We start from the raw sequence: 25,858 nt of genomic DNA, 5'->3' as shown, positions 1-25,858 counted from the left end.
CCCTTCAAACCGAAACGCATTACTGCTTCACGGCAGAAATAGGCGGGGCGGTAATACCTACCCGTGCGCACTCACAAGAGGTCCTACCACCAGTAATTACGCAAATTATAATTTTGCGGGTTTGATTTTTATTGCATGATGTTATTCCTTCACCGTGGAAGTCAATCGTGAACATTATAATTTTAATCGCGTCGTCGCGGCATTTATTCTATAAACTGCGATAACACTTAACAACAGGTAGACCATGAGCTGGTTAACCTTGCAATTATTTTCATCGCCTTACTTGTTATGTTGTAACTGTTTTTTATCTATTGGTAAGATCTACGAAGATCAAATTAGATCCGATTCAGTCAATATCTTTGTGAGAGATACGTTCATGATCCGCGTGCTTAGTGCGAGTTTTTAACTTCTCGATCACGTTAAAGTTAACACAAATTTATATGGCGTTGGAACAGCGCCCCCAGCGGCAAACAAAGGGAAACTAAAAAGAGTCGAAGAGAGAGAAGTTAAGAACTCACACTAAGCATACCAAAGCTTGTTAATGTTTTGTTTATAATCGCTCAGGGCAATGGAGCTCTTGTCCTACTGGTTTCAAGTTGATATCGGAGCCTATAACAATTGCATCTTGGCCGTCATCAGCATTATGTACTTTCATTTATGTTGAATATTTTTTATTTATTTGATTTGATTTGATTTGATCGATTGAGACATGAGACGGAAATCTCAATTGTTTTTTTTTACAACTTAGATGGGTAACATACTATCTATAACGTAAATGCGCCACCCACCTTGAGAAATAAGTTCTAAGGTCTCAGTATAGTTACAACGGCTGCCCCACCCTTCAAACCGAAACGCATTACTGCTTCACGGCAGAAATAGGCAGGGCGGTGGTACCTACCCGTGCGAACTTATAAGACGTCCTATTACCAGTAACTAGGCAAGTTATATTTGTGCGGGTTTCATTTTTATTACACGACGTTATTCCTTCCCCGTGAAAAATTATATCGCCACACCAATCCGGAATACAGCCGCGCACCCGTAATCCAACAATACACCTTACAAAAAATAAATGTGAAATTAAGCCTTAAAAACAGTTCTAATCATGTCTAGGACTCGCCAAGCCCGGAGAGGATACTACACATTTGTATTTGAAAGAATACGAAGCGTTCGTTTTGTAAGAACGGCTGATCTCCTCAATTTCAAATGCAATATCCGTGTTACCTCGTCGCGCGGCGGCATCGGTTCGCCATCCTTGCCTTGCGACACGTTACACATTACACGAACCGAGTCTAAATTTATAAATCTATATTTAACTCGTGTCACACACGACGACTTGTTATTGCATACGATTATTGCTATCGCACGAATCTCGATTTTACGTGTCGTTCGGGTTCGGTTTACGGGTTTAAATCGGTATTACAGTGCTTGTTGGTTAGTTGGAGGCCGTGGCGATCTGAAAATTTGATGACGTAATCTGTGGGTATAAATGGCGGCTTTTGTGACGTAATAAATAAAGAAAACTTAGTTTTAACTGATGTAATTTGGCAGAAAAGCTTGCAGTCTATCGGCCTTATCGTCCATCTTGAAAGAGAAAGATAGATAGAGAGAGAGAGAGGAAAAGAGAGAAAATACCTTTTATTGCACACCAAAATACAATATACAGTCAAAAAAAAGATACATACATACAATAGCAACATAGTACAAATGTACAATTGAGGTATGAGGTTGAAGTAGGTAGTCTCCAGTACATTAAAATAACAGTCTTTGAATAAGCAATATAGTGTTGCCACAGTACGTACATAAGTACTTCAAGTAATCGGGAAAAATTATAAATGTGGAGATTATAATTTTGTTACAAGATCTTTTTTCTTTTAATTCGTTTTAATTTATAACAGAATTGTTGAAAATCATGACAATGACTCAGATTTCTACAACGAGCAATGACTTTACATATAACCTGTCAATTTTGGCCGCAAAACAGACATGATTTCCGTTTCGAAGGATACATTTGCGTTGTAATATTCATAAACTCTGATAATATAGAAGCGAACCGATAGACACCTTAATCGTACGGTGTTAGAATTAAAATTGACTTGTATGATTTGATTTATTATCTATATAATAATATTAATGCGTGAAGCAAAAACTTTGTATACCTTTTTACGAAAATTGCGCGGACGGAGGAGTATGAAATTTTGCACACTTATAGAGGATATAAAGAAGAAGTGCACAATGCTAAATTTTTTTTAAATAATGCATAAAAGATACTTTATATCAATAAAGAAAACATTACACACACTACATACCATGTATTTGACGCACACACGCATGCATTGTCAAACTTTTGTTCTTGGCGTCTGTTGTCAAATTGAGAATAATTTAGTAAATATTGTTTGTTAATATTTTTTATAGTGTAGCCTTAGCGAAATTTGTGATTAAAGAAGTATAAAATACAATCATAATAGTGTACAAACTTACAATTCCAATTAATTATAGTCGAATTTCGACTACTGCGGGACCTCTAATACAAAGAAAATATCCATGGGCTAGCTCTAATTTAGTAATACGGAAATGTCTATGAGTGAGCTCCAATTGAGTAATACAAATAAAAATGTTTTAAGGAATGTCCATCATATATTTAATTTTTTTACCTCGACCTGCGTCAGTCATGTACATATTATGTAGCAGAATGTTTTTTTTTTTTTCAAACATCAAATTTGCACAATTATCAACTATCAATGACAGTAAATTTATTCTATTACAGCGACTTAATCTTGATCGATAAACAAAATAAAAAATCAGGGCTAATTAAATTTTAGTTCGTCTTGATATTGAAGCGTGTCTTTTTAATTTTTAAACGACATAAATTTATTTTAACACGATTATTAATATTAAGCCTAATAAAAACTAATAAATAAAGTATATGTATGGAAAATTTAATGCGTATAATTTGGATTGTTGGTGTCATTTAATGCAAAATTACTGGTCTGCATGCCAGCCTTTTGATATTGATAAATAATAACAATGTTCTTTACTAGTTAATAATGTTGAATTAAGTGATTTGAATGTTTTTTTGAAAAAACAATTAGCGAAACTGCTCGTTCGGTTGCAATTTCTTCCGTATATAGGCCATGTTTTTATCTAACTAATAATAATGCCTCAATTTTCGTTACATTATCATAACAATCATGAGTGTATTTAATAACTATACATTGTAACTATACTGGAGACCTTAGAACTTATATATCAAGGTGGGTGGCGCATTTACGTTGTAAATGTATAAGGGCTCCAGTAACCACTTAACACCAGGTGGGCTGTGAGCTCGTCCACCTATCTAAGCAATAAAAAAAATGTAAATTGAGATTTAACATGCAACTGGGGAGCGGTTAAGTGTTTTTATTTTCATTGTCAATAGTATGAGATAAGTTGGAATCAAGTACTAAACTCGCGCATCATGTATAGGTATAACTCTAGAAAACACCAACAATTATTTACATAAACTACAATTTAGATAAATTATGTACATTGATTAATATATTTTCGAAAAAAACAAAACAAAATTCTATTTTTATTTTTTACTAGCGACCCGCCCTCGCTTCGCTGCGGAAATGTGAAATTTTATTATTGATAGTTGAGTCCCGCGATGTTACCCGCGGTTATTGTCGTATCGCGGGTGACGCCGCGGGGCGAAGCTAGTCTACGAAAAGTAGCCTAAGTTACTCCTTATATCATCAGCTACCTGTCAGTGAAAGTCTCGTCAAAATCAGTCCAGCCGTTCCAGAGATTAGCCGGAACAAACAAACAGACAGACAGACAAAAATTGTAAAAAATGTTATTTTGGTGTAGGCATGTATCGTATATATATTCATATGCATGTAGTAAAAAGCGGTTATTTCAATATCACAAACAGACACTCCAATTTTATTTATATGTATAGATTTTTAAAACTTTTTGAGCAAGAAGCAATTAGCCAATGGCCAGCACTTCACATAACCCAGTCTTATATAGATATAATGAAACACTTTATCTTAGTTTTTACTGTAGCATAAAAGCGAGCGAATAGAGAGAGAGAGAGCTAACATTTTTAATGCCAGAACAATTCCCGACGAAGGCGTGTAATGTATACAGCCACGTCTTACATCTCCACGACTAGATGAATAATTTAAGGTTTTAGTGCTAGAACAATCCTTTGAACCCACCCCACAATGTTGCTTCTTACAATGAACAGGATTTCCTTTGTTAGCAACCAAAGCGATTCGTAATTCATACCTATAGTGTAATTTGTTTTCTTAATTATACCTAATGGTGTTGTCGACATTAATTATGTAAATTGATGTACTTAATCGTTACTTTATGTACTTATTCAGTTTGATTTTTCTACCTTCGGTATTTCTATTTTCTTTAACAAATAAGCTAACTTAAAAAAACGCATTTAAAATATAGCATTAGATTTTTTTAAATCTGGAAGTAAATAATAAACAAACGTATATATATTTTTATTTTTTATTTTTTTATTGCTTAGATGGGTGGACGAGCTCACAGCCCACCTGGTGTTAAGTGGTTACTGGAGCCCATAGACATCCACAACGTAAATGCACCACCCACCTTGAGATATAAGTTCTAAGGTCTCAAGTATAGTTACAACGGCTGCCCCACCCTTCAAACCGAAACGCATTACTGCTTCACAGCAGAAATAGATAGGGTGGTGGTACCCATCCGCGCGGACTCACAAGAGGTTCTATCACCAGTAAAAAAATTAATCTTCAAATGACACCTTGGTCGTTCAGGATAAACGTCCATAGTATTCGAAACATCGAACAATTTTTTTTTGTTAGTGTTACTAATAATCTATGTTAGTAACTTAAAAATATAACGCATTAATATCTGACTCTATTTATTACTATTTTTTTGAGTCTTTCCTAAGTTTAATTAAACTTTATTCTACATTATGTGTACAATTAGCGACAAACGAAGTAATTATGTAGGTACCGAACAGAATTTTAATGCAGTTTTGTATGTTTAATCATTATCTTCCGTCATTCTTCTTTGTTTAAATATGAAAGAGCAAAAAAAAATATATGGAATTATATTGTTTGAATTTCAGAAGCGAAAATATTTTTAACGAAACACGATCGATGTATAATAATAAATTGGTTTGTTGTTATTTGAGTCGACTATTATCAAAGCCGGCAATCTGACTTTTGGACAATGATTGGTAAATCAGAAAAACGAATTATTGACTTTGTATTCCATTGGCAGTCACAAAACTCTTCGGAACGACATCTTAGATAAATAACAGGTTAACTATTAACCTTTATTTAATGCAGGTTTTGAACCGTATTCTTTGAAGGAGACGATTATATTCAAATAAATCTGTATTGACATATCAATAAAAAATTTTTGTCCAAATGCACAGATTGCCACCTTTGATAATAGACGACTCATTTTGTACTTTCAAGGCGAGTTCGTGGATTGAATTGTATTGAAATTACGGGCTACCAGCGCCTTCTATCACGAAAACACGAGTGATTTACCGCCTTAACCGCAACCAATATGCTTACAATACGCTTGATAATTCACTTGCTGTGAAAGATAAACAACGCGATGTAACCCAAACAAAACGTTCAAATTTATTAATATAAGAACGATTTACGATCGTCTGTCTCACTTCTTTTAAAAATACAACGCTCAGTACAATCAATAAGCATAATATTTAAAAAAGTCTCGGTAACGCGACTATGATTTGAGGTTATAGAACTTGCTGTAAAATGATAGATACCAGCTTTTGAAATACAATTCCTTGAAAGTGATACTGTCATAGGATGATGTCCATCGGTTTTCGATTTTCGTGCTGTAAACACAATTAAAAAAACTTTTACGGTGATAATTATCTACATTTGTTTTTTATATATATTTTTTAATTCGACGTGTGCGCAATATTCAAAATGGCCGATGGCGATGAAGTAATCTGTAAAATATACGAAAAGTTCGGAAATGATATTAATAAAATTAAAAAATACACACGAAATTAAATCTTAAAAGTACATAGTTTTAATTAGATCCGGTGAATTTCTTTAACACGCCATCACAGCTCACCCGTGTCTTTTTACTAGTGTAATATTTTTAGACAATTATACGTACAAACTTAACCTCGAAACGTTTATAGATAAAATCTAGTTTGGTGGTGTAAGAAGTTTATTTTAGTTATGACACACAAAAATCCCGCGTCTCTAGAGACTCATGACAAATGATATGTTATAAATAAAACGGATTCCCTTTCGGTCGCCCGCCGCTAACGACAAAAGATCTCATCATATTCCGACGCTTTAGACTATTGAATCTCTTTCCAATTTCCGCCGATGTACCGAAACCTCAATGAACATAATTTACATTATCACTTTTTATCTCGATGCGATTGCCAATGCGAGCCTTAGTACCTACCTATGTGCTAAATGCATTCGTGAAGCAGCTGCCTTTGAGTCGTTAGGTCTCTTTCGGAGGCGCTCGGGCAACCGTTAGCAAATCCCACCCCTCCTGGCTAAGCGCATGCTCGCCCACCTGTCCTCGTGAAATTAAAAAGGTCACCAGTAATCCTCCTTTCTTATAAAAAAGTATGTGTTCGGAATCGTAATTCTCAATTTAAAAAAGTCGTCACCGTTTCGCGCCAAAAATAGTATGACTGTGGTATTTCTTTACGAAAAATAGAACGTTAAATCAAGCCAAAGTCACATCGCTCGATACGAATACATTTTCCGCCTTATCTTTTTTTCGTACCTATGCTGATAGTCTTAAGAGGTTATTTCAGCTTCTCCTTGACTTGTAGGTGAGCTCACGGGGCTCAAACCGGAGTGTTGCTAACACTGGCCCTAGCAAGAGCAGTGCCGCGCAGAATCTACCACCAGATCGGAAACGCGACCCACTGAGAAGATCCGGCGAGAAACTCAGTGGGCTCGCCTTATCGTTTATTCCACACAAAACTCCTACTTACTGACGTACTGATATTAAAATTATATAATTTTAAGACTCGATGCTTATCCCAAGCTACATTATATTTTTCGGTTTTTTATTTGGTAACTTAAAGTTAATATGACATCTACTCCTGAACGCTCACCATTGGTGGCTTTATAATATAGTTTTATGGCATTGGGTTCGTTGGTATCAACATTTAAGAATCAAGAACATAAAGAAGTGACAATACTGAGACCTTAGAACTGTATCTCAAAGTGTGTGGCGCATTTACGTTACAGATGTCTATGGGCTCCAGTAACCACTTAACACCAGGTGGGCTGTGAGCTCGTCCACACATCTAAGCAATAAAAAAAGAAAAGAAAAAAAAAGTGAGTTCTTCTAAATATTTCAAAATATTTGCTGTACCTTTTGTGTGGAGCATGCATAACACCTAAAACCGCCGACAAATAAAAGTTTTCTACTTAAGCTACATACTTTAAAACGCCATCTCATTTACGTGGCGCCTTAAAATGGGTGCACAAATGGGCCTGTGAAAGGTGTACGTAATATGGGACAAAAGTCCGGTTTTAATGGAGCGATGTTCTGCGCAAACTCCGCACTAGGCTTTCAGCGTATATCCGGGACAGTGTAGCCGGTTATATAAACGATGTTGCCAGGTGGCTCTACACAGAAAATACTCTAATTTAACTTATGTTTTAGTTTGTTTATTCATAGGCAACGGAAATAGAGGTCGCAGGTGGCGTACCGAATCTCTGGACACAGAATATCAAATGACTTCCCTTATTCTCTTATTCCTGCTATAGTGACAATGGCATCCCATAGGTCTTCCTAGTGATTATCCCCATGGCCCCTCTTCCATGATGACGTGCAAACGCACATAGCCCACAAGGTCTCCAGTGCGAATTTGACGGTAAACGCAAATTGCGATATTTTGTCATCTATTTTAGAAGGTATATCATTTGATGGATTTTGTATTCTATATGAGACCCAGTATTTCTCAAAACATTTCTATATTTCCTCTCAAAACATTTTGAATCTAACTAATAATATCTGTCGGTTCTAAGATTTATTGAACCTTCATTTCATTTCCAAAGCGTTCTTATTCATTTGGATAATTAAAAACAGCGAATATGTATAGCCAAAAGAAAACTTTTAAGTAGCATTTTGCCTTTGTTTCCCAACTGATTTTCTTTCCTTCTTTGTTTAGTTGTTTTCAGGAAATTAAGTGATATCAATTAAAAAACAGTCAACGGTTTTTCAAAATGTTTCAAGCAAAACAAAAGTTTTTTTTTTATTGCTTAGATGGATGTACGAGCCCACAGCCCACCTGATGTTAAGTGGTTACTGAAGCCCCTAGACATCTACAACGTAAATGCGCCACACACCTCGAGATATAAGTTATAAGGTCTCAGTATAGTTACAACGGCTACCCCACCCTTCGAACCGAAACGCATTACTGCTTCACGGCGGAAATAGGCGGGGTGGTGGTGGTACCTACCCGTGCGGACTCCCAAGAGGTCCTACCACCAGTGATTACGCAAATTATAATTTTGGGGGTTTTATTTTTATTACACGATGTTATTCCTTCACCGTGGAAGTTAGTCGTGAACATTTGTGAAAATACAACAACTAATCTAAGCCCTGAAGCATTAGAGATTAAGATCGTATTTTCTTTATTGACAGTAGCCAACATAAATAGGTTAGCCTACATCTTACCAAACGTATTTCAAAACAACCGGTGAAAGGTTTCTGTATATTTTAGTAGCTTTTTATTTTGAAACTTCATCTTCCAGGAAGCAAACTAAATTGATTCTTAAAAATTTCTATCTAAATATAAAAACTACTTTTACAGTCTCCGTCAGTAATAGTATCTTTATGTGTATGATTCACAAAATCCGAGGAACAACTTTAGAGACAATGTTCAATTTATTTAATGAGCATATTCGTCAATCGGGCTCCGAAATCTTCAGACACTGGTGAACTGAATATCAAATTTATTCACTGTTCTGAATTAATCGAGCGAATGGATACACCGCTCATAATTCCGAGAGTCATTTTTACTGGTGGTAGGACCTCTCGTGAGTCCTCGCGGGTAGGTACCACCACCCTGCCTATTTCTGCCGTGAAGCAGTAATGCGTTTCGGTTTGAAGGGTAGGGCAGCCGTTGTAACTATACTTGAGACCTTAGAACTTATATCTCAAGGTGGGTGGCGCATTTACGTTGTAGATGTCTATGGGCTCCAGTAACCACTTAACACCAGGTGGGCTGTGAGCTCGTCCACCCATCTAAGCAATAAAAAAAAATTAACTTTCTCTAACATAAAATCTTATTCATCCACGGGCTACAAGGTCAATGCGTGGGTTAAATTTTATCTTCCATATCCCTGGGACAGACCGGTTTGGACAATTTGCAATTCTGGTAATATGAAAACTACAATAGCCTTATTACAAGTTGCTAGCATGAGTTTCATGAATTTCTCCCGCGAAAGTCTCCCGTTCTAGAAGGAGAGCCATTAACAATAGAATTGCAGCTTCTACGTCCTGCCTTTGGATAAATGAGGCCATTAGCGCAAATGTGGCCTAACCCACACTACATATTCATGCTTATGTATTGCGATTTATTTAAAACATAATAAATTTTGATGTAAAATCGGCCTATGCCTAGTTTCAATCCGTAGATAACAGATGAGTTTGTAAACATTATTATAACGCGTTTTTTTTTGCCCACGAAGTATTATAAAGGTAAACTCGAACCTCATTATCTCCATACTAACTGTGGTATGCTTTTTTTTTTTTTTTTTTTTTTTTTTTTTTCTACAGGAGAAAATCGCCGGATCCCCACCCGCGCGGCAGGTGGGGTATGTGGGAGTTGAACCTCACTAAAAACTCCTGCCGCTCACAACCGGCGCCCTACCTCGGACCGGGCCGGAGCCCAGTCGGGGCTATTGAAACGGCGGGACAGGGTTGACGCAGAGCACATTACATCCATCCCACCGTCCCACGGACGCCGGACCGGTGGCCGCCAGCGAAACGACCACCGGTTCCCTCGTTCAGCGGGCCGAGAGCCCACTTTGATGGCGCCGCGTTACACCTTCCCCCAGAGCGGTCGGGGGAACGCGGTCTACCATCACCCGGCTTCCTATTGCGGGTGAGCGTGCAGAGCACGCCACCCCTCGTCTGGGTCCCTCCCCGCACAAAACGGGTGGGACCCCTAACTGTGGTATGCTTAGGCCACTTTTGCGCTGACGGCCTCAAATAACCTTTGGACTTTTCAAGTAATATCGAGTATCTTTTTTAAGGTTAAAACAAAAATTAAGTTGTAATAGCAGACAAACAGTAAAAAAAAGATAAATCAAACAGAACTACGTATTTCCTAGCGACAAAATTGAACTGTTAAAAGCATAATGTCAAAGGTAAGAGCAACTCGTTACGGGTAATTGGTATCGTTCTTCGAAAGAAATGTCGTGGTCACGCAATTCCTCGTGATATTTGTTGAAAACTTTACCGCCAGAACTGCTGTAATTAAATGAAACACACAATCGTTACAATTTCGTCGGAAAGTTTTTAATGTTAATAACACATTTGTAACAATTTGGTTTGTAGAAAAATATATTTACCGATGTAGGTACCTACCGCGACTTTTTAGTTTCTTTCAAGATTTCAGGAGGCCTGTACTTCTTTCTTGTGGTTGCTTCCATCCAAACCATTTTAATGAAAATTAAAGTCCCTATTGTAATGGTATTTCATCGACATCTCATTAACTTAATTGTTTAAATTTAATCTTAGTTGCCTTACTAATAAAATAAAGAAAAAGAACGTGTATTTATTTAATTATGTTTTAATAATTAAAGTTTTAATCTAGACTTTAATCCCAATTGTTTCTTTAGGTAATCTCTGTCGCTGATATTTGTTTTGCTTATAATAACATTAATAACTGTCCAATGCTGCCTTTGATGTTTAACTAATATTAAGTCAAGCGAAAACAGCTAAAACGCTGTCTGATCACCCACTAAGCGAGACATATGTATATAGTATCTTAAATTGCCTAGATCTATAGGACATGGGTATGTTAAAAAAATCCCTGAAAATATTTAATGTATGAAGTATTTTTGTCTAAGCACAACCCATTGTTTTATTCTACGGAATTCCACAAATCGTTTTTTCACATTAAAAGTGTACAGTTTCCAAAAATTTTCGAAATTGAGTTAATATGCGGAATCATTTGGTATCACCAGTATTTTTCTTATAAACACTGTCAAAAGAGCGTAGTTAGTTTTTTTGTTTTTAGTCTACCTATGTTTTGACTACTATTAACAAAATTAATACTTTTTTTTTAATTTAAAAGACAGATAATGTAACTGGTAAAAAATAAAAAATAAATGTCGCAAAGATGATTAATACATATCAAAAATATCACATGATAAACCTTTAAAACACTCTCCTGTAAAATTAGTAAGTTTTGAGATTATCTATATATTAATACGTGAAGCAAAAACTTTGTATCCCTTTTTACGGAAATCGCGCAGACGGAGGAGTATGAAATTTTCCACACTTATAGAGAATATAGAGAAGAAGTGCACAATGATAATATTTTTTAAAAAATATTATAATGCATAAAAGATACATTAAATCAATAAAGAAAACATTACACACACTACATACCAATTATTATTGTCAAACCTTTGTTCTTGACGTCTGTTGTCAAATTGAGATTAAATATTGTTTGTCTTTGTTAATATTTTTTATAGTGTAGTCTTGGCGAAATTTGTGATTATAGAAGTATAAAATACAATCATAATAGTGTACAAACTTACAATTCCAATTAATTATAGTCGAATTTCGACTACTGCGGATCCTCTAGTACAGTTTTAATGCGAGAAGACCAAATGTCGCTAAGGTCGATTTTACTAAACGAAAGAAAAAAAGGCAGTTTTACAACTGCGATCCCAAGTTCCTACGTTTATGTCTTCGATGTACGACGATATTTATGACCGCTTTCTGTCGTATTCCGGGGCCTGTAAAAGTGTTCTCGCTAGCAAAAAAAAAAAAAAACGCCGTCAGATTGGATCCGGAAAATGTACGGAGTTTGACCTATTTTCTTAGGGCAATAATCTTTTACGGTCTTCCGGCTTTTGGGATTTTCTGGAATATTTCAGAACGGTAATACGCCGGAAAGGTAAGCAATAACTCGGGTATTTAGTTTTTGCTACAATTGCTTATCAAAGAAAAAGTTTGCAATTGTTTACAGAAAAATGTTTTTTTTATTTTTGTAATAATATCGATTCGTATTTTTTACTTTAGACTTTTTAAGGTTCCTGACATACTTTGTTGTCTTTATTAGACATGAATACCTACACTAATTAACCAGATGAATACGAACTTGTTTCGGTTACCGCAAGGGAAGGTAGTATAATTTTGCGTTGTGGTTGGAAAGATGTGACTCACAGGACATTCGGGATGGTGCCGTGTAGATGTATAGGATTTGTATCCTGTACTGTATACGGGTAGGTATATATATACTAAATATAAAAAAATAAACTTTTAAAGTTTCGGGATTTACCATGGATTTCACTTATCAAACCGAATAAAAACACCGACTGGTAGTGGTGGTTTTTACTGGTGGTAGGACCTCTTGGGAGTCCGCACGGGTAGTTACCACCACCCCGCCTATTTCCGCCGTGAAGCTGTAATGCGTTTCGGTTCGAAGAGTGGGGTAGCCGTTGTAACGATACTGAGATCTTAGAACTTATATCTCGAGGTGGGTGGCGCATTTACGTTGTAGATGTTTATGGGCTCCAGTAACCACTTAACACCAGGTGGGCTGTGAGCTCGCCCATCCATCTAAGCAATAAATAAAAAAAACCGATACTTATTCCTTTTTTTTAAATAAAACATTAATACAAAAGCATCAGTTACAATGACAAAATATCTCTAATTAAACGGTTTTTTATCTGTTTAATTATAGTTGATGGCTTCATTGTTTATGGGCACATAAAAGATAATTAATTACATAAATGATAATGATTGCTCTACTTAAAAAAACACACACACATAGAAATAATAGAAAGAAAAATGTCATAAATCTTCGCCGAGTGAAGGCGACCTTGGCGCTGGGTGGGAACCTTTCTGCATAATTGGATGTCAACCAATGTAAATGGATTAGCCTTGTGCACTCGTACCGTCCTAATCCAATAAACTCGCATTTTTTTCCGGTTCATGTTATATAAATAATTTGCGTATATCATTGAAGACGGGTTGAGCTTTTTGATATTGACCTAAATGCGCGCACAAGGTGTCTTTCTCGCTGCAACCACGGTTAGCCTTTCGAGTTAGTAGTCCTATGAATACTATTTGCTTTAGAAATTCATCTTTAAGAGTAAAATTTGTCTAGTGGTACTGGACTTTTTTTTGCTTAGATGGATGGACGAGCTCACAGCCCACCTGGTGTTAAGTGGTTACTGGAGCCTATAGACATCTACAACGTTAATGCGCCACCCACCTCGAGATATAAGTTCTAAGGTCTCAGTATAGTTGCAACGGCTACCCCACCCTTCGAACCGAAACGCATTACTGCTTCACGGCGGAAATAGGCGGGGTGGTGGTACCTACCCGTGCGGACTCCCAAGAGGTCCTACCACCAGTGATTACGCAAATTATAATTTTGCGGGTTTGGTTTTTATTACACGATGTTATTCCTTCACCGTGGAAGTCAATCGTGAACATTTGTTGAGTACGTATTTCATTAGAAAAATTGGTACCCGCCTGCAGGATTCGAACACCGGTTCATCGCTACATACGAATGCACCGGACGTCTTATCCTTTAGGCCACGACGACTTATATGGACTACAGCGCTTCGGTTCTTAGGTTCGATTGTAGCTAGTTTCTGGGTTAAGCTATTTGGTTTTCGAATTGTGGGTGTACTTAAACATATACTCGGAATAATTTTCAGATTAGGGCCGTTTAATTTGGAAATATTCGTTTTGTAGCACGCGGGCAAACGAATCTCTGACATCCATGAATTAATGCCTTGAGACAAGAGATTTTAATCTTAATTGTATTGATTAATGATTATGACGTCATCTTTAAAAGTGAACCACGCGACTGATCGAGGTAGGAGCAGCCCAGATGATTGTACTTACCACCGCGGGCCCACAACTAGGGAATAATGTCGTTCAGTACGTCATTACCGACTGTTAAACAAATTCTCACATCTGCATGTAACTAGAATAGTTCCTAAGGCTACAAGCGCCAATAAGTAGAAAAAAAAGATCGTGTGGTGTCATGGGATACCGGATAGGAACGAAGTTCCTTATTATAAAAATATTAATTTTAAGTTGTATTCGAGATATAAAGAAAACAATTATTGGGGTAAACATTTTTATTATGATTTTTTATTGATAAAAATAAAATAAAAACTACTTTACAAAGTTATCAACTTTATTTTATTCACAATGATTTATAAAAAATATATAATAATAATATACAAAGAAACAGCTGTTTATATGAATAATAACCGTCATCACGTAGACTATACATTAGACACTGTATAGCCATTATACTAAGACTATACATAAATAATAAAAATCTTACGTTACGGACGTTTTTTCCCGGTTAGGGTACCCCTCCGCATCGTCCCATAAGGAACTTTGTTCCAAAAAATATATCTCTCTCTCTCTCTCTTCATAACAAAACTTCATCAAATGCATCATAAGCATTCGCACGTGACAGCATACACTAAAGCAATGACGCAAGAAATCTATTATAACGGTGAAGTTCTTTCATGAACGACCCAGAATAAAACATACTTCAGAAGATATAAACGTCATTCGAAGTTTTTAGTACTATGTTAAGTTTTGCCGGCAAATTGCCAAGGCAGTTAAGTGGCAAGTCTAACTTTCCGTCTTCCGCTAGGAAGTTGTGCACTCGACCGAGATGAGTTTAAAACCTATTTGCTTCTCGTCTCATTATTAAAAAGTTTTCCGTTTGACTGTCTTATGTCGGGAGAATTTTGTAACCTTTCCCACAAAATATCCAAAGTGTTTTACCTTAAGTATTTTCCTTTTTAAGATCACTTGAGCTTATTTATATACATGTAACCTGTTGTTTTGCTAGCATCTGTTTATCTAAAATAAATTAATGTCTTTTTTTTCGTGACTTAACCATAACAATATCCATGTACCTATGACGATACATAGAAAATAAACAATCATGAACGAAGGCGAGTTTTTTCTTTCCTTTTTCTTTTTACAGTCTGTTTATTGAAATCTATATTTAACATAAACTTTATCAGCGTTTATAACAATTTTTTATGTCTATAGAAAACCAAGGATATACCAAGAAATCGAATCTCTCATTTTTGATTCTAACACCAAAATCAAAATGACCAATTTAATAAATAATTCAATTAGGAATAGCTCAGAACCAAGATTGATATGTATAATTGCCCTAATTGTTACTTATTGGGTTCGTGAATCTCAATTTACATTCATTAAACATTATTTGTCTTAAATGACATCACCGATGATCCCATACATATATCTACCTATACATATATCTAGACAGATGGACGAGCTCACGTTCAGTGTGCTTAGTGCGATTTTTTAACGTTCTCGATAACGTAAAAGTTAACAAAAAATTTGTATGGAGTTCGAACGTTTGCCTACGTTTGGCACTAGAGGCGCTGTTCCAACTCCATACAAATTTGAGTTAACTTTTACGCCATCGAGAACATTAAAAAACTCGCACTAAGCACATTGCTCGCTGTATTGATGTGTAAAAAAATACATATATTTCCTTTGATTCGAATTTTGCCGCGCTGATGGAAAAGGACTTCGGGGTAATGTAGGCTGTGTATGTAATAGCAGTACCTTCTGAGGCTAAGCTCCATTAGCTCGGCCATCACACAAGGCGAAACCAAAATGGCCCCATAAGGTTACTGGCAATTAGGTATGAAAAGGCCGTGATAAAGATGAAAACTATGGCGTTGAGTGAATTAAAAAGTATAATGAATTTAATTTGTTATTAAAATTATGAAACTACCCACATTACAATGAAATAGACTTTAAATGTCGTTTCTTTGTTGCTACGACTACGCTTGCAGGGCCATATTCTTCATATGAAATGTTCTCCAATTCCAAGACCTAAAATAAAATGGCGTTCTGTTCAAAATGAAACTTCTTATTGGAACATCCTATAGAACATTATTGAGCATCTTTCGAATATGAGAAGATCTACGGATCTGTACATTGCACATTCTTCCCAATTTGGTGGATCGCAAGCCGTTTATAATCATACGAATAGTGAAAAAGGAAATACCGCTATTTTTGTACTGAATGGATTCATGATGCTTACCTATACTGGTAGATAGGCGTTAGTTTTAGAGCAGATTATAGATATAGACAGTTCTTTACCTTAATAAAACAGAATATTGCACTAAAGCTCTCGTCATTGAAAAATATTTTTTTAATTCACTTTCATATTGTAAATATTCGAAGTTAATAAATAATATTATTAATCCTACATTAAAGAGTAATCCCAAAGTGGCTCTGTCTATTTGTTAGAATTTCATGTCCAAGCCACTAAGCCGGTTTTAAAAAAAGTTCGATATGGAAATAATTTGAACCCTGGCAAAGAATATAGATATTTTTTTCAGTCCACTAATAGGTGTGGTTGCACGCATGTGAAACTTCAGGAAACTAGTAATACACATCAAATAAAATATTACAGTAATATAACTGTAGTTCAAAATTGCAATCGTAAATGAAGAGCACCATATTTACGTTTATTGTCTCATCAAAATATGTTTAAATGGTAGCAATGTTACTGTTGCAATGTTTGTAATTTAAATTATAATTGACGGCACAGCGTGCATTGGAATTATAAATAGTTTTAAAGTACGTACTTGTATCTCGTGAACTGTGCTTCGTATAATATAATAAAATGTATTTATGTATCAAACCGTATGAATTAAAATCGGAATTTGGACATTAATTCGAAATCATACGGATCCGGCGTCATCTGGGCTCTTGACCCTAAAAGTCATAGTCGAAAAATAGTTTACTATATTAAATTTGCTTCTACATCAAGGTTCGGTGAGAGGGGCTTTAGACTCTTGATTTTTAGTCAAACTTGTGAACTATGAAAGAATATTAAGATAGTTGCATCTTAATATTGCTATATTAATTTTTACACTCGTTAATGCATTTGGGTCTTCGATTAAAGACTTCAATAATTCCATGAGCATGACCCAACCGCGGTCCGGTTTTAATCATGTTTATGAGTTTCGACTGTTGTAAAGGAAAAGCTTAAGGCGACGAACTTGAGATTAAGAATTTACTCAATTTACGAGACACGCTACAAGGTAAATGTCGTCACCCCACTGGCTAGATGGAACCAATTATTTTCACTGGTGGTAGGGTGTTTTAACCCGCACGGGAAGGACCCACACACTGTCTTCCGTTTCTGCCGTGAAGCAGTAATGCGTTTAAAGGGTGGGGCAGCCGTTGTAGCTTAGAACTTAGACTTAGGACTTAGATCTCAGGTTGGGAGGCGGCATTTACGTTTTTTTGTTTATGAGCTCCGATAACCATTTAAAACTGTTAAAACTATATAGAGCAGGGGCTCCCAAACCTCTTTTGTCTACTGCCCACTTTGAGAATAAATTATTTTTTATCGCCCCCAAACGCCAACTATAGTGAGAGTTTAGTCGGTGTCTAAGAGTCCTCTTGGATGAAATTACAAATCGCCTCCCAAGCTTCTTCACAGCGCTCCTATTTTTTTTCTGGGTCTGTTACCGCCCCTCTTTAGGCCTGCAGCGTCCACAAGGGGGCGTTATCGCCCACTTTGGGAAAGGCTGATATAGAGCATAATGTCATACATCCGTGTGTGCAATTCAAATAAACGTGACAGAAACGGGATGTGGGAATTTAAATAAAGCTGCCTAAAGTTTTGCGTGTTTTAATTTTAGCATTATTATAATTCCAGGTAGTGTTGGTGTTCATTCTGAGTATAGCATCGCTCATCATCTACTTCATTGACGCATCCAGGTATTAATCTAAATTTTTTTATTAATAACGAAAACGATTTTTTTTATGTAGCCAAAATTATTAATTTGTTATATCTTGCAATAACGCTCAAATAAAAGGAATACGTGAGTTGAATTCCTAATAAATGTGGTCACGGTGTTTTTGCTGATTATAGTCCAATATGTGTTTTTTTTTAGCTTTTATGTTTTTCTTTTTTTTTTTGTTCTTTTATGTTTCGCTGAAATTTTGTATTTAGATTATTGGCTTTAACGTGGACTGTTCGTGAATGTTATTAGAGATCGGGGTCGGGGTGGATTGCTGGCAACGGGATGTAAACTGCACAATGCATCAACACAATACACTATTTCACACACTAAAATCTCTTTCACGTCTACGTTTCTGTTTGTATCCTCTCGCTGTCACGAATCGACCCCCACCTCTTTAAGCCGATTAAATCTAACGCCATTCCTAAATGTATTTTCAGTGAAGAAGTCGAAAGATGCCAGAAATGGAGTGACAATATCACTCAGCAAATCGACCTTGCCTTTAACATATTTTTTATGGTCTACTTTTTTATACGAGTGAGTGTATCCATTATAAATTAATTTATGCTTAATTTAGATAATGGAATTTTTTAATGATTTAATAAATTAATGTTTCAGTTTATAGCGGCTAGTGACAAACTATGGTTCATGCTCGAGATGTATTCGTTTGTAGATTATTTCACGATACCCCCATCATTTGTATCGATATACTTGGACAGAACGTGGATAGGTAAGAGATATTTTACAGCCATTTATAATTGACACGTTGAACGTCACGGGGCCAAAACAATACAATTTAACGGCCGTCTGGTGTAGTGGTAAGTGAAATGGTCACTACACAAGGGGTGTATGATAAATATAAATGTCTTTCCAGGGTTATGGGTGTATATTAAATATATGTATGTGTATAATAAAAATATTATATTTATTTCCGTTATCTGGTACTTGTAACACAAGTTCTTTACGAACATAGCACGGGACCAGTTAAAGTGGCGTGATTGTTAAAAAAAAAAAAAAAAAATGGACCTAGCGTACTATACCATTCGGGCCACGCAAAAATCGGGAAATCAGTAATTTTTTCTACTGGTGGCAGGACCTCTAGTGAGTCCGCACGGGTAGGTACCACCACCCTGCCTATTTTTGCCGTGAAGCAGTAATGCGTTTCGGTTTGAAGGGTGGGCCAGCCGTTATAACACCAGGTGGGCTGTGAGATTGTCCACCCATTTAAGCAATAAAACAATTATTATTAACTAGAGATTTTCATTCTGAAATTTACAAAATGCGTTAATTAGCACGGAAGATAAAAATTTGCGACTTATACAGTCTAGTTTTTTAAATATTTTAAAAGGCTATTATAATCTTGATAAAAACTACAACTTTCTTTTACATTTGAAAACAAAGACACTCGGTTCGGCTAAAAGCCTACGGGGCTCACTTCCATACGCGTTTTGTTTGGTAGCTGCAATCTGTGGCTTATAGGAAGCGTTTACGTTGGAACCCTCACACGGCTCACGGGTGACCCACATGGCCTGAATGAAAATACTCGATTTTTCATGTGGCATTCAACGTGTTAACCAAACCTCCTGCCTGCCTCCTACCTTCCTACCTTTTAACATTATTAGAAATGATATCGCCTCTATTGGCTAATTAGGTAGGAATCGGTAGGAAGGTTAAGTTAGCGAAAAAGATAAGGATTACTGCAGCGTTAAATGTTTAAGTCAAGGCTGGAGTCTCTTGGAGCCTTTTACTAGCCGCATAAACAAATATATTTTATGGTCATTTGAACTTAGAGGTTAAAGTAAAAAGCGAATTATTTAGAGAGTTCAAGTAATAAGCTGTTACTTTTTAAATATAAGATTGTATTATTGTACCAACACAAAATTGGGTTTAAAATGTTGTATTGATAGGATATTTGTCTGTATCTACGATATCTACAATCCAACGTAACAAAAAGTCAGTGAACTTCTTCAATCAAATTCATGTTACATTGGATCTACTACTAGCATAAAATTCAATACTAACGACATCGTAGCGTGAACATTTGGAGGAATCATCAATTACATAGCCGTTCTCAATGATATTACAACTATTTCAACATGTGGTTACTGTCATTAGCATTTATTTTAAAATTCTAATATTCGTTTTACCCGATATCTTACGAATTTATTTGTTTCAGGTCTGAGATTTCTCAGGGCTCTGCGTTTAATGACCGTGCCTGATATTTTGCAATACCTCAATATATTAAAAACGTCAAGCTCAATCCGCTTAGCGCAATTAGTTTCTATATTTATATCAGTGTGGTTAACAGCCGCCGGTATTATTCATTTGGTAAGCAATACAAAGATAGTAATCGTTTTCTCTGATTTTTTCACGGAGCGTAAAATTGTCACACATTGGGTGTTTTTTGAACAAATAAAGGGCCATTGCTAAGGGAAGTTATAAGTAATTAGCTTTTATAAGTTATAAGTAATGCGGGGAGAAGAGATCCCTTCGTATACATCGTGTTCTATTTACTGAAATTTGTCATGATTCAAACAAATTTCAGCGTAATAGTAAATGCTTAATTTCTAACAAGATTGATTCTATGTAATGTTGAAGTAATTTTTATTGCTATAATTTTGATATTATGATTAATATTGGTGGTGAAATTGATAAAGATAATTAAAATTAAAATGAGTGATATATATTTTTTGAGTGAAACAAGGGGTTTCAAATTATTATTTTTCTAATTTCAGCTGGAAAACTCAGGGGATCCGTTGGAATTCGCTAACTCACAGAAGCTCTCATACTGGACATGCGTGTATTTCCTTATAGTGACGATGTCCACAGTAGGTTACGGTGATGTGTTCTGTCACACTGTACTAGGCAGAACCTTTTTGGTATTTTTTCTCCTCGTTGGTTTGGTAAGTTTCAGTTTTTTATTTATTTCTAAATGAAATATAAATTAATTCCTTTTAAAAGTCTTAAAGACAAATTTAATGATTACGGATACAGTTATATATTAATATTTGACAAAGAAATGCAAGTCACTAAACCATCGTCCTCGTGAAGTACGATCGAGCTTGTTCTCTTTGTCCAAAATAAATCTTCGCAAAAGACTTGCAATTCGGTGTATGAAATTTTGAAATGTTTTAACAAAGCAAAAGGAAATCTGAATTTAACGAAACAACACCGGATAGTTGACACTTGATTTGCTAGATAAACATAATATACTGGTTGACGCACAGCTCGTTGTTGTTCGTAAGCCTGACTAGTGCACTGTCATAGAGCATGTCAAGTTCTCCGGGTAACGTTCGGGAGACGCCGAGCGCCGCCCCCTTACCGCCCGGGGCCGGGGGGCAGCCGCTGCTTCAACACTCAGTGTCCAATCTAAACAGCCGCTTCAACTAGACCGACCGTATTATTTGACTCACCGACATACCGAATGAGCTTAATTTAAGCGAGTGCATGGGTGTATTTTGTTTTTCTTTTGCTTTGTTACGTGACAATGGCGTTGTCGTCGTGGTGCCGGATGACCGGTCGTAGTACCGCGATCGAGCGGAGGCGGTCCGGCGAGGAGCCCAGGCGCCCGGCACAGCGCCCCGGAGCCCGGCGCCGCCCCCCCCTCCCACCTCGCGATCTCTGCATGCCGCACCTGTGCCTGGCTGTGTTCAGTTGCTCACATCACCGTTAGACACACACTCGTTCCTTTTTATTTTATTTTCGCTCCGCTCCCGGCCAAACTATATGACTGCGTCACCGTAGTACGTGTACCGAGTACACCGAGATCCAGGTGGACATTGTCGTGCACCACGCGATGGTGTCCGCGTACGCTCGGACGCTTTCCTCGATCGGCACCGTGGTCTGTTGCAGGCAATGTTCGCTAGTAGCATTCCCGAAATTATAGAGCTGGTAGGAAGTAGGTCCAAGTACAGTGGCGAGCTGAAGCGTGAACACGGAAAAAGGTATCAATTTGACGTTTAAACTGGACGCCGAAAGTGGAGGCGATTCATTTCGCGGCACGGCGCTGTTTCGGCGCGTCTGATCGACATGGGTCGCCCGATCTCTCGGAGACGATGTGAAATCATCACCTTTAAGAAAGCTTGCTCAGTGCCGTCAGATGTATTGTGTCATCTACTCGTGAGCACTCGACGGTCCAGCGGCGGAAAGCGAGTGGCGTTTTGTCCCCGCCCTACACGTCTCCGGCCGCTGTAGGGCTGAGGCGAGCGCTGGCTCAGCATTCCGCCACAACGGCCGACCCGTGCTCGCGCTCTACCCAGCGTCTATACGAATGCTCACCGTTTTAGTTCAGGAACCGGTCGAATCGATTTCTTTTGAGTTCCTCTCATCGATCAGTTAGCGTATGTGTCCTTTAGGCTTTGCATGCACCCGGTCACGAGTCCCGTCACGGCTTGCGCCGGTCACAGCTCCCGCCGCTAGCGTAGCTCGACACGGCACCCGCGTCCCGCACACCCACACACACGCCACAGCCACCACTCACAGCCGCAGACAGACGACACTCGAGCCACAGCCTTGTGCGACGCAAGGTACGCGGCCGCGGGCGGGGCGGGGCGGGACGGGGCGGGCGCGCGGGGCGGGGCTGTCGCTCACCTCTCGGTGTTTGCTGTGTATCGTAGGCTGTGTTCGCCAGCTGGATCCCCGAGATCACGGAGCTGGCGGCGCAGCGGAACAAATACGGCGGCCGGTACAACAAGGACGTCCGCCGCAGGTACCCTGCTCTCACGCCCCCGCTCCACGCGGCTTCCTGCCTTCCCACCTCTCACGGTTTCGATCTTAATTGATTGAATGCGGAGTTTGCTAATGAAATTTATTAATCCTTCACTAGAATCGGTCTCTCGGTGCCGTGGCGCATGCTCGAAGAGTTAGCTCCCGGCGACCGCGCCCCTCTCCCGTAATAGAGAGACAGGCGCGCGGTCGACCGACGCACTACTACATGCCTTTTCGTAAATTTGACACGAGATACCGTTGAGCTTTTGATCCTTCTAACGAGACTAGATTCGGAGAGAGCCGATGTAAAGTAATGTAATGCTGTCGATGAGTAGTGTTTGGTTTGTTCGCTTGCACACGACGCCTGACGCCACGCTGTAGCGCTAGGTCCGGCACCTCGGCACGCGACACACAGCCAGTGCCCGCCGCGCGCCGCCGCCGCCCCGCGGGAGCCGCCGGCCCTCCGCCCCGCGACCGCCGGACGGGCGGCCGCCGGCTCCCGCCTCGCACTCCTCTATTCGATCTCAATGTCTTGTTTTATCTGTCGGCGTTTAGGCGATATTTGCCAGTTGTATCCCAGAGATAATTGACTTAATCGGCACTAGACCCAAGTACGGCGGCACCCTCAAGAATGAGCGGGGACGCAGGTGAGCCGCTGTCTTCAATCCGTTCCTTTGAATGAATGTGTTCCGTATTGTGATATCTATTCTTCCTTTTCCTCTCTTAGCACGCTTCTGTGTTCTCACTTATCTTAAGCGGGACTCGAGTCCCGTGTGTTGTCTTTGTTTTTATGAGTCGATATTGATGTAACGTACCTTTGAATTGATTTGAGTTCAGTTGATATTTAGCGAACAGATAGTGGCTAGTGTTTACGCTCGTCATTATAGGTATCATGATTATGTTGTGTTAGTGATCGTACGTAAAGGAATGTTAAATGTAAAGCTTAGTAAAGAGAGAGTTGTTAAATGTTGGGTGGTACCGTGTACCGTGCGTATCGTAGTGAGTTGTTTGTTGGAGTTGTGGTGTGCGAAGCGAGGCGTCGACAGCTCCTCGCGGTCGCGTGGGCGCGGCTGGCGACGCGACGCCGGCCACCCGGGGCGCTGTTGATGCCCCCTGTCCCCACCCGCCGCGTCCCACCCGCTCCTGCCTGCACGAACACTTATGTACTCGTATTTGATGTGAGACCCTCTTCACTCTTATTGTTGTGCCATTTAATTTTGACTCGATCCCCCTCGGTTCAATTAGTGTTTATGTATTTACGTAATTTTGAATTTATAGAGCGTGGCAAGGCTGTGTGCATTGAGGACATTTTCAACGCAAAACTAGTTTAGCATTTTGACATATCATTGACATGATTGAATCATTTTAGAGATTTTAATCATTTCAGTTGTACTAAATTTTTCAATATATTAATAATGCAAATAATAATAAAAAAATATTAATTAAAAGATATTTGTAAAATCATTTAAGAAAGAATGTAGTTTTCAAATAACGATGACAATGAGATCAGTTCCTTTGCCACACCTTAGATGAACATATTTAGTTTGCATGTCCGTAAGTAGTTCCGAGGTTTGCATTTTGTTTTTAACTATCCTTTCTGAGTTGTGATGATGGTTTTAACTGTGCTCGAAACCCTGGCTTGCCGTTTGTTATTTTGGATGAATGTCATTAACCTCCATCATTGTACCGACACAATCGACTCGCAACACTTACCACTATCTCATTTAACATTCGAATTGAACTCAATATGGAATTGTCGAGACCACTCAAATACTGAGACAGGAATACTACGATCTGATTCATATCGACAATGAAACCTTTCCTCAAACAGAGACGCAAGCCGAGACGTAAATAAATAATTGAAAAGCTACATTGTGTATCCAAGCACATCGCCACTGTAAATTCTTTTTGTTGAATCTATTTTATGAAAACCTTTAATTAATAATTGATAATATGAAATTTTACGTGCTTGGATACCGATTTTGTAGATTAATTGTGTAACTTGAAGTCATATTATTAGTTAATTTTATATTAAAATTAATTTAACTCGGTCCCGGCTAGTGTGTCGTATTCCTGATCATTCGATCGCGAACTTCATGATTATTTTATAGTACGTAGATAGAAATATACACAGACCTGAACGAAACTGAGCTTTCTAGACATAAGATGGTTCATTACTTTGTGGTTTTCAAAATGAATAAGATAAAATATTAAACGTACTTTGTCGTCGATCAATAAAGAGAAAGAAAACACGTCATCCACAAATTGATGAACAATTCTTAAGTAAATTATGGAGGTTATTTTATAAATGCGACGTCCTTGTTTTCATTAAAAGGAACTTAATAATTATAATTTTTTGTTTTCGTCATAAAACTCTGTTGTAACTTACGTATTAATGTTTTTATTTCAATTCGGCATTAAACAAAGGCGTTGCTTGAGCAATAGTTTAGATCCTTCGTGCTTCTTTCACTGATCGTTTTGTTTAACCCTGTCGAGACCCTGTTTCTTGTTTTGAGTTCACCCAATATGTCTTGCGCGGTCCCAGGTGTTAAATAAAACTTCAAATTGCTGTACTATTTTTTATCTTCTCTTCCTAATCTTCTACTTGTAAACTAAGAAAGCTTCTTCTCAATATCGCTTCTTCAAGATGTTTACAACGAAACGTAAATTATCATTTTAATAATATATTATGTAAGTTGAAATACATGAAATGGCTAATTAACTTTCGGTAAATATAAAGCTTTGATATTTAACGGATACGCTTCGGAAGCTTATTTTTCGATTTGCAATTATTATTTTTTTGTAGCTGCACTTTCCCCACTTGACAATGGATACATGAAATTATAATAAATATTTGGGTTTTCAGGCACATTGTTGTATGTGGCCATATAACATACGAATCAGTGAGTCATTTTTTAAAAGACTTCCTACACGAAGATCGAGAGGATGTGGATGTTGAGGTGGTTTTTTTACACAGGTGAGTACGTTAAGTTCGAATTCAGTTGTTCGCGGTGATTTATTAGGTTTTTCTGGAATTAAATGCGAGATAATTATGGAAATCTCAGTAATCAGTCCTTTAGTCTTCTTCCGGGCGTGATTTAAACTACTTGCGG

At 37.8% G+C, this 25,858-nt stretch overlaps 1 protein-coding gene across 2 annotated transcripts in view; it reads left to right on the top strand.

The window, feature by feature from the left end:
* Positions 1-25,858, top strand: part of LOC101738409 (calcium-activated potassium channel slowpoke) — an 83,323-nt gene that overhangs the window by 32,766 nt on the left and 24,699 nt on the right. For both annotated transcript variants that reach the window (XM_062670200.1, XM_062670199.1), the window contains exons 2-8: positions 17,954-18,015; positions 18,479-18,575; positions 18,657-18,768; positions 20,215-20,366; positions 20,774-20,941; positions 21,891-21,982; positions 25,612-25,722. In XM_062670200.1, coding sequence (XP_062526184.1) covers positions 17,954-18,015; positions 18,479-18,575; positions 18,657-18,768; positions 20,215-20,366; positions 20,774-20,941; positions 21,891-21,982; positions 25,612-25,722 — 794 coding nt within the window. The remainder of the gene's footprint in view (positions 1-17,953; positions 18,016-18,478; positions 18,576-18,656; positions 18,769-20,214; positions 20,367-20,773; positions 20,942-21,890; positions 21,983-25,611; positions 25,723-25,858) is intronic.

Source organism: Bombyx mori, chromosome 9 (genome assembly GCF_030269925.1).
Source record: "Bombyx mori chromosome 9, ASM3026992v2".
Lineage (NCBI taxonomy): Eukaryota > Metazoa > Arthropoda > Insecta > Lepidoptera > Bombycidae > Bombyx > Bombyx mori.
This window is presented reverse-complemented; position numbering and strand designations above follow the sequence as displayed.